This window comes from Pteronotus mesoamericanus, unplaced genomic scaffold, assembly GCF_021234165.1.
Source record: "Pteronotus mesoamericanus isolate MK-2021 breed Mesoamerican mustached bat unplaced genomic scaffold, CSHL_Meso_final contig_171, whole genome shotgun sequence".
NCBI classification, from domain to species: domain Eukaryota; kingdom Metazoa; phylum Chordata; class Mammalia; order Chiroptera; family Mormoopidae; genus Pteronotus; species Pteronotus mesoamericanus.
The window spans coordinates 75105-87595 of NW_026555070.1; the positions used below are offsets into that span (position 1 = coordinate 75105).

The 12491-nt window shown below is 47.1% G+C and overlaps 1 protein-coding gene across 2 annotated transcripts in view; it reads right to left on the reverse strand.

The window, feature by feature from the left end:
- Window positions 1-6507: 6507 nt before the first annotated feature.
- Window positions 6508-12491, reverse strand: part of INSR (insulin receptor) — a 168133-nt gene continuing 162149 nt past the window's right edge. For both annotated transcript variants that reach the window (XM_054566255.1, XM_054566254.1), the window contains exon 21: window positions 6508-11425. In XM_054566255.1, the coding sequence (XP_054422230.1) occupies window positions 11083-11425 (343 nt within the window). In that variant the 3' untranslated portion in view covers window positions 6508-11082. The remainder of the gene's footprint in view (window positions 11426-12491) is intronic.

Consider the following 12491-nt stretch of genomic DNA (forward strand, 5'->3'; position numbering starts at 1 on the left):
ATTCAATAGACTGAAGGTCTGAATAAAACAGAACAGGTGAAGGCAAGGCAAATCCTTGGCTCTCTCTCCTTCTTGCTTTCAGATATCAGAGCTCCTGGTTCTCCGGCCTTGGGACTCCAGAATTTACACCGCCACCCCCAACCCATTTGCAGGCTTTCAGACTCAGACTAAATTACACCACCCACTGCCCTGGTTCTCCAGCTTGCGGAGGGTAGGCTGTGGGACTTATAAGCCTCCATACCACATGAGCCAGTTCCTACAATAAATACATATCTCTATATCCTATTGGTTTTGTTTCTCTGGAAAACCAGGACTCATACGGGCCATTTCTTCATGTAAAAGCCATTCTATTATAGGGAAATAAACCACACTTAAAAGTATAATCTGACTTCTCCCCTTTCCTCCTTCTTCCATTCTTTTTCTGTCTCTTTTTTTCCTACACAATTCAGTCTTCAAGAGTTAGATGGGGCAGAGTCATGTGTCTGCGGGAGCAGGGAAGTGGTGGATGGCCCCAGTGGCCCAGTGTGGGGTGACAGATTCTGAGCAGAGAGGGAGCTGGGTATGAACGTCAGAGCGCCAGTGGAGTGAGCGCCATTCCTTGGAGTAGTAGCTTGGTGGGGTGCGCTGGAGGCCTTAGCCTAAGTAGGACGAGAAGGTACAATGGCCAGATTTAGTCCCAAAAAGCCAACAAAACAAAACCCAGGTACCTTTAAATTTCAGATAAACAATGAAGACTATTTTTTTGGAACAAATGTATTTCCAATCTTGCATGTATTCCTGTAGTTTATCTGAAATACAAATTTAATTGGACATCCTGTATTCTATCTGGCAACAGTATGAGAAGGGGGTCCACACAAGGGGTGTCCTGGTATGGGGGGTGTTGGAGCTCAGGTGCACTGAGAAGGGCATCCATGAGGCAGGGGGGAAGTGACCAAAAATGGTAGGTTAGAGCTGGGGCAAAGAAAGAAGGGCGGCACTAGCAGCAGAGGTATGAGGTTCCTAAGGCCATTGTACCTCATTACCACAAATATGGCAGCTTAAAACAACAGAAATCTATTTTCTCAGATATGCAAGTCAGAAACCTGAAATCAAGGTATCTGCAGCGCAGCACTGCAACTGAAGGCTCCTGGGCAGAATTCTTCATGGCCTTTCTTCCAGGTTCAGGAGGCTATAGGCACTTTTTGGTTTGTGGCTGCAGATTCTACATGTCTGCCTCTGTTTTTAAGTGGCCTTCCCCCTTTCTCGTGTCTCTCTTCTGTGTGTGTGTGTGTGTGTGTTTATAAGGATACCTGCCATTGGCTCTATGGCCCATCCATATCATCCAAGATGATCTCATCTTGAAAACTTTAAATTAAATACATCTGCAAAGCCTCTTTTTCCAAATAAAGTCACACCAACAGGTTTCAACAATTAGAATGTGAACAAATCTTTTGGGGGGACCAACATTCAACCCACTAAGTTACATATAGGAAATTGAGTAAATAAACAAATAATTAAAAGACAACGGAAGCCTGGCTTCTTCTATTGGAGAACAATATGAAAACGCATTGTATTGGAATTAGGTGTGGACTGGTATCAGTGTAAACTCACAGTTTTCAGTATACAGGATGGGACAGAAATGGATATACAGTTGTTTGTATGGGAAAATTACAATTAATAGGTAATAATATAAGAATAAGCTCTGTGTTTCACGTACTTACAACTGTAAGCCTACCTTTGACCACCCTGGATAGAGGTAAGTACAGATTGAATTTGGGGTGAACTTGGGTCTGCCTGTACATGCACATGCTGTCTACTGTCCAGCAACATCCCAACAGCAATGAACACATCTAGCACCAGGCCTTGGCTTCTAAATCACCCTTTCCCACCAACAGAGATCAGATTTCCTTGAAGAAATGCCTGATTCCATGCTGATGAAAGGAAAGTACAAGGTAAAACCTAGAATATATTGCTAACCCATAAAATAAAAGTGCTCAAAGAATAAAAGGGGTGTGTCTAAAGGACACAGAAGCCAGTTTGAATAGGCTCCCAGTTGCCAAATTGGAGACAATTTGATCATCAAGATAAATGATAAAAACATTGGATTATAATCCAACGAGTAAAACAAGAATCATGAATCCATACTGATCTAAATGAATAAATGAATGGAAATTTCCATTAAAAATAGGCTATTTTCATACTTTTAAAGTACCTCTCCACAAAATATGTGTCAGTTACAAAGGGGACAAAAGTAATTTTACAATAAAGTCTGGCTGATACCACCTTAGTCAAATGATTAAAGTGACCATCATCATTAAAGGGACAAATTTAAACCATGCACCACCTGTTAGAATGCAAAGCAAAGAACTCAGCATCAGTTCTGTGTTTTTCTTGGGGGAAAATTTCATAATAAACTTAAATTTAATCATGGTAAAACAATAAAACCTAAATTGAGGGTATTCTGCCAAGTAATGGGCCTCTACTCTTCCAGGGTGTCAAGCCCACGAGATCAAGAGAAGCCTGGACCCATGTTCTGATACCTAGGAGACAAAGGAGGCAGGAGAACTAACTGCAATGCCTGCTTCTGAGTCAGATGCTTTTGCTCTAAAGAAATTAGCTACCTATGGTACATCAGCAAGATGTCCAAGGTTATGAAATTGCAGAAAATAAAAACCATGGTTAATACAGACACCGCATACATTCCCTTCAGAGCCTTTGGTATGGCCTGTGTCTTGTTCCAGCTGCCTCTCTAGCGACCATTTCTGCATGGAAGAGGTGAGCACCTGATTTAAACATATATAAAAAGATTTGGTCATATGAAAGAGTTCCCCTACAATCCTCCTGCTAAAAAACATAATAGAAATCCAGAGATAGACATTCCAGAATGGAGCATGTTCTTTCATGCGTGCCTTCTCTCTTCCAGTCCTCTGTCCTCCTCAGAAACCTAGAATCCCTAGTGACTAGGACATGCAGCAAAGCTACAGCCAACCTGCAATGGCCACGCAGCATGAGAAACTGTTGTTGTAAGTTACAGAAACCAAATGTGGTGCAAGAGTGAACAAGAGGAATCGCCACGTTGCCCCCACAGTCCTGCCTCCCCATCCTCTGCGCTGCAGGCTCCCCACAGAGGAGGAGGAGGGGGAAAGAAAGCCATTGGCAGGACCCATCGGAAGTCAGAGCCCAGGGACAGAGGACAGCATGGAGAAGCATGGAGAGGGACCTGTGAAAGGGGAAACGGAGGACATCAGCTCAGCCTCTAATCGAAATCCAAACCTCCTTCATGATAAACGACGAGTGAATAAAACAGTAACATTTTCCTAATTTGCACTTCCCCAGGGGGATAGAAAATGGGACACACATGCCCACTTTCCCAGCCTGGCGCTGTGCCGGGGCTTTCAGGTGCTGCCTCCCGCCACCTTCCCAGCCTCCCATGGGGAAGAGATCCCAGCCCTGCTAATGGCCCTCAGGGAGGTGCACTGCCCAGACCTCCCTTCAGGGGAACCTGTTGGGTGTCAGTCAGCTGATAACTCCCAGCTGCCTGCGTTCAGACCTACTGCAGGGCTCACCCAAAGCCACAGCGTCCCCAGGCAGCCCCCAGCTATGACCAAGCCTGAGCAGAGCACCAGAACGGGTTCTCTTCTATCCTGGGTCAGAATCTTCCAACAGGCAGTATTTGCTGTGGGGTGCCCACCGGCCTGGGAGAGACTTTGCAGAACTGCACCGAGGACCACTTCTGCTGTCTCCATCTTTATCCACACACCTGATTCTGTTCTCGCTGTGTGCTTTTAGGAGGACCCGAGGTCAGAGAGGGGTTAAGCCATAAGGGAAGTCAGAGAGGGACCAAGGTCACACAACTGGTCAGGAATTCAGAATCTGACAGTCTCGCTCCAAAACCAGCATTCTTCACCCTTCTGCTATGAGAGAGGAGAGCACAAGGCCAAAACAAAGCCAGGAAGATCTTCAGCATTGTGACTGTGTAGTTCCACTAGCCCGGCGATTTTCAACCTTTTTCACCTCACGGCACACATAAATTACTAAAATTCTGTGACACACCAAAAATATATTTTTTTGCCGATCCGACCAAAAAATAGGTATAGTTTTGATTCATTCACAATGGATGGGTATTTTTGCCTTGGCTGTTGTCATTATTTTATTGGACAACCTAAGGGAAAAGAGGTCAGTGCCCCTGACTAAATAGCCAGGTATTGCCTGTTTTACAAATTCTTGCAGCACACCGGCTGAAATTTGCTGCTCTATCCAATTTGAATTAAGACTTTCTGCAACTCTGATACATCTTTCCAAAGGCTAACAAAAAACAAAAACGAAAACAAACAAACAAAAAAACCTCTAGTGTCCTTTTTAATTCCTAAATATGCCCTAAAGACGGCAGTGTTTCATGCTAAAACCACAAACCAAGTTTCCTTTTCCATTGGAACGACACTGAGAGGTCAGCGCTTTATTCTGTAACCTGCAGATACTGATTATCCTTAGGGTGCAAATTGCTTTACCTGCCCAGTCAGGAGATTCCTTCCCTTTCAACATACATGTCAGCTGACCACAGGACCCAGTCCCAGAGCAACAGCATGCCAAACCAGGTCCTCGCCCCCTCATCACCCTGTGCACCAAAAACGATGTACCAGAATATGACTCATTCCAACTGTTACAAAATCGCAACAAAAATTTTTTTAAAAAAGGAAAAATTGGGAGCCCTCTATAGTCAGCAGTATTCGGGGCATGGATTTGTTCTAACACGCGGTCCTAATGGGCGTGGGGTGCCTAAAAATGAACCATGGGTTTGCTCAGCCAGACTGTTTTGCATGCCTTACAAAGACAAGCTCAGTTTTTCCCATTATGGCCCCACAAAGCAGGGATCGCTATCACCCCTGCCTTACAAATGAGGAACCGGAACAACGGGAAGTCCTTACAGCTCCTCGTACCAGAGTAGAGACTCAACGCCATGTGAGACTTCTGGACAGGAGGCCTGAAACACTAAATCAAACAAAACTTTTCCAGTGGCGGGCAAGCAAAACCAGAAACTGAACCAGCCTGGCCCACTGGGGGCAGGGGAGCCCTTAGACACCGAGGCCCAGAGCCCGCCCCCGCAGTGACCCCTGAGGGGCCTGGGGGCAGCCTAGGAACATACCTGCCTTGTTAACAGGCGGGACTCTGAGAAGCTGCACCTCTGCCATTCAAGAGCCAGGATGAAGCTGTAGAACCCCATGGACAAGCACCTGCCACTCCAGACCAGGGACCCTGCTAAAGCGGCACGGCTGTCACTTGGCCAGGAGTTTGAGGGGCCTGAGTGGCCCCTCTGGACAAACAGACCACCCACCCACATGCTCATCCTGAGACTCAAGCATCCCTTGAGAGTCCTTGCTGGGGAGAAAAGCATTTTTATCTTCCAAGAGGTTTCTATTGAATTTCATCCCCCTGGGGAGGCATATTTCAGGCTACGGCCACCCCCAATTAGCAGTTGCATCAGTTTCTTGGAGAACAGGAAACTTGGAGGGGTGTGGGGTGTGGGGAGGACATACTGGGAGGATCGTGAAGAATAAGCCTTACCTCAATTATCTTCACTGCGGCCACAGGAAGTAAGTTTATCTTCAGTCCCAGACAGATAGGTGAGAAGTTCAGGTGATTGTTGCAGGACTTGACTCCCAGCTGGTTCCCTCTCCTACGGCCCCTCCCCTCTCCCACACCTCGCTGACCCAGCCCATCCATGTCATTGCCTTTAGGCAACAGGACAAGAGCGACCACCACACAAGCAGAACGTTGGAAAGTGCTTGCCCATTTGGAGCCTACTCTCCGTCCAAGGGCACGCTGCAACCCCCACCCTGCGAACAAGTCCCAGCTAGCCTCCTGGAAGATGAGTCGGCCTCAGGCACAGCAGGGAAACTGACGGGAACTGCCTCACCAGCACATGGAACTGAGGAATAAATGCGTGCTGTTCTAAGCCACTAAATTTTGGGACTGTTACACAACAACTCACTCAAGAAATTATGTGACTTGTGCAGCCACTCAGGCTGCTGAAGGCAGAGAGTCTGTCTCCTTACCCACAGCATCTGTATTCTGGTCAAGGAAGGCTGTTCGAAACCTTCCTGCAATCTGCAGTTCCCTGCTGGCTGCCCGCCCTGGGGAGAGGTCCATGCTCCCAGGATGGAGTGGTGTGAAATATTCAGCATGTTAGTCTCTAGCACATTGAAATGGAGCAAGATGCCAGAGGTCCCCTGGAATGAGCCACTTAGTGCTTGGATCATGGCAGGTCTAGGGTCATTGAGGGAGCAGTTATATACCAACTGCTATGGGCACAGCATGTTATTTAAATCACCAGTTCAACTGTACAAGGTAGGTACCAGTGGATTGTCAACCCACCGGTGACAATATTTAACCTCCTGCTTCGCTCAAGAACCTAGGGGTTCGTCCCACAACTTTATGGGAGATTTCCCTCACATGCCGTGCCCCACAGCCCCATCCCCACGCAGTTCACAGGCCCTTGCTTGGACACCACACGAAAACAAGACTCTTCTCACATAATTTATTCAGAATTTTCATATAAACAGGTAATTACCCCATGTTTTACATGCAGAGCGATTTCAACTCCCCCCCCCCAAAAAAGGTATGTTCTATACATGGCATTACTTGGCTCTTGTAAGAGAACACTGGAAATAATAATCGAGCTATTGGTGTGTTTTGTGTTTCCAAGTTGTTCTCTGCATAAGCCAAGGCACATTTGATCCTATGAGGCTGAGCATGGACAGGTGTCTCCCGCTGACACACGGGGCTGAGGCCACCCCACACCCAGACACACAAAGTGGGAAAACTGCGCCGTCTCTCGATGAGTGCATGAACACATTCACTTGGGGAGCTACTCCTTCCTTCTCAAATGGAACCAAGAGTCTCAGGTTCATGATCTGGTTTTTAACAAGGATTTTTAAGGCCCATGCCCAAATAAAAATCTGCCTGCACATTGGTTCTGGACCTTAACTGGAATCAGGTGACAGTGAGGGGAAAAAGTCGTTGTTCCCCTCTGTTTCTGGGGAGGACCCTAAGGAAACGTTCACGTTCAGTTGCAGACCCTGAAACTTATTTTGCGTGTTTGAAAAGAACACATGCCAATCTGTTCTTTCCATTCCCAGCCTCATCTCTGGTGTAAATCAACATCCTAAAGAACATTCCGGAAGGTTTTCTGAAAGGACACCATTCTACATGCCCCATTTATGTACAATCAGCATTTCCCCACCCCCAACAAAGACCATAATTTCTGAATAGCCTGAGGTGTCAAGGACTCACCAAGTGGCATCCACAAGTTTTTTTAATACCAAACTTCCACCAAAGTAGAAAATGATTGCCATTGGGACTACAGCACATCCACTTACCCAGAGGGCTGGCAGGGACCGTGCCCTGGCAGTGCCCCTGTCCACCGGCCAATGTTACTATGGTTGCAAATAAACACCTTCCAACCCGACAAGCACATTTCATGGCAGCCTGTCCACTGAGGCAGCAGTCTCCATGGTCACGGGCTGCGTGTGCAGAGCCCTGCACCAGTTCCCCTGTTTTCTCTCAGTTGTGCTCAACATCTCTCCAAGAGAGCCGGCAGCATTTCTCCCTCCCTACTGGATTGAAACAACAGGACAGCACCCTGGACAGCTCCCCCAATAGGAACCTTCCCAGACGTGCATTTGACATCACTGGTCCAGGGAGTAGCAGTATGTTTGGTATTCTCTTCCCAGAAGAAACTACATGGATTTCACTACATGACTGGAAAGGGTTTTCATAATAGGGAGATCTTTAAAATCAAACAACAAAAAATGTCAACCTAGGCTGGCTTTGTTGCTTTTTACCATCGCTACAAACCCCCAGGACAACCATGACTTCCTGGGGCCCAAGTTCTGTTGTTACAATCAACATCACCTGGTGCAAAAGGAGGTTTGTAATGCAACAGCTGCTCACTCTTCTCACTACAACAGCAGAGACACCTATAAAAGTCTGTGAAACCCTGTCCACATGGGGACCCAGCACTGTACCCCACCTCTCCAGGGCAAGCAGAGACAGGTGAGTCAGCAGGGGTAGTGCCTGCAGGTATGACAAGGGCGGTAAGGTTTGATGAGAACGACAATAGTCCCACTGGCCCGGTCCAGACTCCCCCAGGGCTCACACAGCCCCACCAGGCAGGACGGTACTGGCTGGAGATCACCAAACCACCACATGGAGGTGCCAGGTTTTGTTGCTAAAAAATGTGTGGTGGGTTTGGTGGGGTTGGTATTTCTCGACATGCCTTCTAGGAGATACTGCATTGGATGTCTGCATGAGGTGCCCCTGTGTGTCATTTGATCCACCTAATATAGCATCTCAGTCCGAAAGTAGTGGGGATAAGTCACGGAGCAACGAGGGCACCTTTGGCGCTCACTCCAAAGGGATGCGGTGGGACAGGGGGTGCCAGCTCCACAGCAAAGCCTGCGTTTCCCCCGGCGGGAGACTGAGCGACCACTCCCTCCAAGAGGAGCAGCTCAGGCTCGGGCACCCCACGTATCAAACACACATCAATGACCTAAAACTCGGTTCCTGTTTGGGAAGCATGGTATCAATGGAGAGAGGTAAAAAAATAATTAAAAAATTAAAAAACGATTAGAATCAGAGAAGACAATTACTTGCTAGAAAAAAGGATCTACTGCTCACAGAAGGCCGCACTTTATCCCGAACCCCTCCCTCAAAATTCTGACTGGTCCCTGGCATTCAGAATCAGCTGATACGGAGTTTTCCTGATTCAGATCAGATCCTGGCAGAATTCTGAAGTCTCAAAAACATCCATCATTGAACCTCATCCTAACAGTACTGAGGTAGACTATGCTGGAAAAGAATCACTGTCCCACATTCACCTGTTTATTTTTTTTTTTTGATAAAAATTTATGTGCACTCCATTTTTTAGAAAAATGATTTTTACAGTGATTTTATATTAAAATAAATTATTTTCCCCTGATGTAAGAAAAATTTTCTGAATTAGAAAAACGTGAAAATTGCTGCAAGTGTAGTCTAGAGCCACTACAAATTCACTATAAAAAGAACTAAATATCTAGATCTACGTGGTATTTTTTTTAAATTTGTGTACAGACCCTCTCCTATGTATAGAATGAACTTGGTGAAAATAATTTCTGTATTCTTGCTCCTTGTACCCAACTACAGAGGCTCCCCAGAAATATTTTACATGCTCTAGTTTCTCAAATCTTATAAATAGAGCAATGGGTTTCTTGTCTACCTGTGTTCTTAATCAGGAAAAGTTCAGAGGTCGCATTGAGTCTCTATCTGTTCTTAAGCCCACAACTCAAGAGAAGAGAAGGAAGCCATCAAAAACCTGTGAGGAAATGCACTCAGGGGTAATCAGGGTGATGATTCTCACGAACCAAAGTAGCAAGTTCACTGTGTTCTTTATTTGAGCAGCCGTGGTTCTTTTCCCCAAAGGAAAGAAACTGTGGGTTCACGCTGGTTCGGAGGTTCTGGGGAGTGTGAAGGTCCTTAGTGCTTTCTCCCCTGGGCTCTACTGTCTTGGGGCTGCAACACTATAAGCACCTGAGAGTTCCGCTCAGGCCCCACACCTGGCCCAGCTGAGGTCTTGGCACAGAGCAGCTTCTGGGAAACCAGTTCTGAGGACAGTCGGATGCCCTGAGGATGGAGGGGACGGACAGACAGGTGCTTCTTGCTTCATATTGCTTAAGTGTCCTCTACGTCCATTTGTGCCGGCATACATGGAATCTGATTCTGTCGTGCCTGCAGGACAACTGGAGGATGTGCACCCTCAGTTGAGGAAGAGCGTGAGGTGCACACAGGGAAGCAGGAGATCCAAGAGCCACAAGTGTATTTGAAGATAGGGCTCATCTCCAGGTGGCTGCTAGCTTACCAAGCAGAAACCTAACCATCCATCAAACCTGACTGTCCATGCCCTCAGCATGGCCTCGTGACTTCCAAAAGGGTTAGCAGCAAACGTGGCTTTATTCCCAGAAAAATAGATGCCTTGAAGACCAAGCAAAGAGGCCCCTTGTGCCTCGCTCCCCATCCCACACAGGCAGACCAACCCATCAGCCCTGTCCCCAAACCAGGAAACGGTCAATAACTTATGGGACCAATTGGAGATTTTTAAAAATTAAATATGTTACAAATATATTCTCAAAACTCTACCATCTCAGTTTTGTTTCGTTTCCTTTCTTGTATGTTCTGGCTTTGTTTGGTCTTTAAAAGATCCATTATCACTCCAAACCACTCCCTCAGCTCCCGGAAAAATATTTTTCACCAAAGTTAAGGGAGAGAAGACTCCCTTAGGAGGCTAGACTAGGGACACAGGAGACTGTGTCAAGGGCGCAGTCTCTGGTGAATGAGAAGGAAGGAGGGGGACTGGGATGCTCACACGCTTGGAAAAGGAGAACCTTCATGAGCCGATCCCCAGAGCTTCACCTCGGCATGAGTGCTTTGCGCACAGACACACACACACACACACACACACACACACACACACACACCAGCCCTGTCTGCCCTGAACACACATGCACACACACACACAGACACTGGAACCGCAGATTATCAAAAGCACAAAAGCAGCAGCTATTGGTCATTTGAAGAACTACTTTTGTGAAGGAAAAAAAAAATTCTTCAGCTTGGATGAGAAAAACCTTCCTAAAGTTCACTCCATAAAGCTTGAAACTCTACTGAAACAGCATATTTCTCTTTCTTTCAAACTTTTGTTCCATAAACAAGTTTTATGGTTTATACTGTAGCTCAGACACCAGCCCCCCATCCCCACAAAAAAATCCTTTGTAAAAAACAGGTGCTTTCTTTCCAACAACTAGAAGTAACATCCTGGCTTGAGCCTGCAGTTGTTGGCAAGGACAGCAGCCGTGGAAACCCCTTCCCTCTATGTTCAGTCACATTCTCCGACCGCCGGTCAGACTAACTATCAGGCAGATGTGTTTTAGGTTGTACGATGAACAGACATGGAGAGGGATGATCTCTCAGCTCCACTGGACACCGGCAGGGTCTTGGGAAAATCCTGAGTTTTCTGAATACCTTCCAACCAGGAGAGTGAAGTCGGGAGCCCCTCCCACAAAGCAGGTGCTGTTAGGAAGGACTGGACCGCGGCAGAGTCAGGGCCCGTCCATTTTTCTTGGCCCCGTTCATGTGAGTGTAGGGGACGTGCTCCTCATAACTCCTCTTTAGGCCCAGTGAGGACCCCACCGCCTCCTCCCTCAGAGAGTGTGAGGGCCGGTCCAGGGGCACACTCTCCATGTCCTCACACTCCATCTCCAACTCCTCATTCTCGGGTGCCTTGTTCTCCTCGCTGTGAAAGAAGGAAACTTCTGGAAAGCTGGGGTGCAGGTCGTCCTTAAGCAGGTCGACGATCTCGAGGAAGGTCGGCCTCATCTTGGGATTGAACTGCCAGCACATGCGCATCAATTCAGTGCTGTGGGGCAGAGAGCGTGTCAGGGATGAGTCTGGGCGTCCAGCCAAGTAGCCCCACGCCCCCCCGCCCCCCCGGCAGCCCACACCACAGATGGTGTGTTCGTTTCAGGCAGTGGCTGTATGTACAGGTAACAGTCAAGCAAAGGCAGCAACTCTCCTGGGGCTGAAAGATGGTTTTCAAAAGAGAACCTGAAGGGACTGACTTAACCCAGAGATAGATCAAGAAGGGCCTCTCTTAGTATTGTCACACGTTGAAGACCACGACCCCTCACTTTATATATCCCCACCACTGATGGCCGCAGCCATGAGGTTTGAACCTGGAGGGTCAGCTCTGCAAGGCCCTGCTGCAGGTCCAGCTGTCACTCTTTAGAGGACTGCAGGAGGGCCTTACAACCTTGCTTGGACAATAGCAAAGAGGACGGGTGATGAGGGCTTACGATTTCCATGTTTACCTCTTCCTTTCCCTGCTGTAACTTCTTGTAGGGCAGGGTTGGCAAACTTCCGCCCCTGGACAAAACCTGACCCCCCGAATGGTTTTTTTCCGTAAATGAACATTTATTGGTACACAGTCCCATGCCTATGGCCGCCTTCCAACTGCAGCAGGAGAACTGAGGAGCGGCAGCCGAGAGCATCAAGGCTCACAGAGTGAAAACACTAACCATATAGCCCTTTGCAAAAAAGTTTTCACACCCTTGCCCAGTGCCAGTGCCTCCTGAAGTTCCCTGGTCCTGGAACCACAGCTGGCTGCTAGCTGGCTAGGAAAGGGCCTTCATGAGGAATGCTTTGAAAACACTTTCCTCAGAGTCTCTAAACGACTCTGCATCATACTTTTCTAGATATGAGGTCTCTTCAAACCGTATTTTTAAAGTTGATGTCTTTTTCTTTGGGGGATGATGCATAAAAATGGCTTCTTCCCATAAATTTTCAGGTCAAGCTTTTTCCTTAAGCAACACTGATAAAGGATTTCATATGTAATAAATGCTCATTGTAAAAAGTTAAAAAACACCCCAAAATATAGGGAAAATGCAGCTCGCACACAACTCTCCTTCAGATACAACATCTTGTCT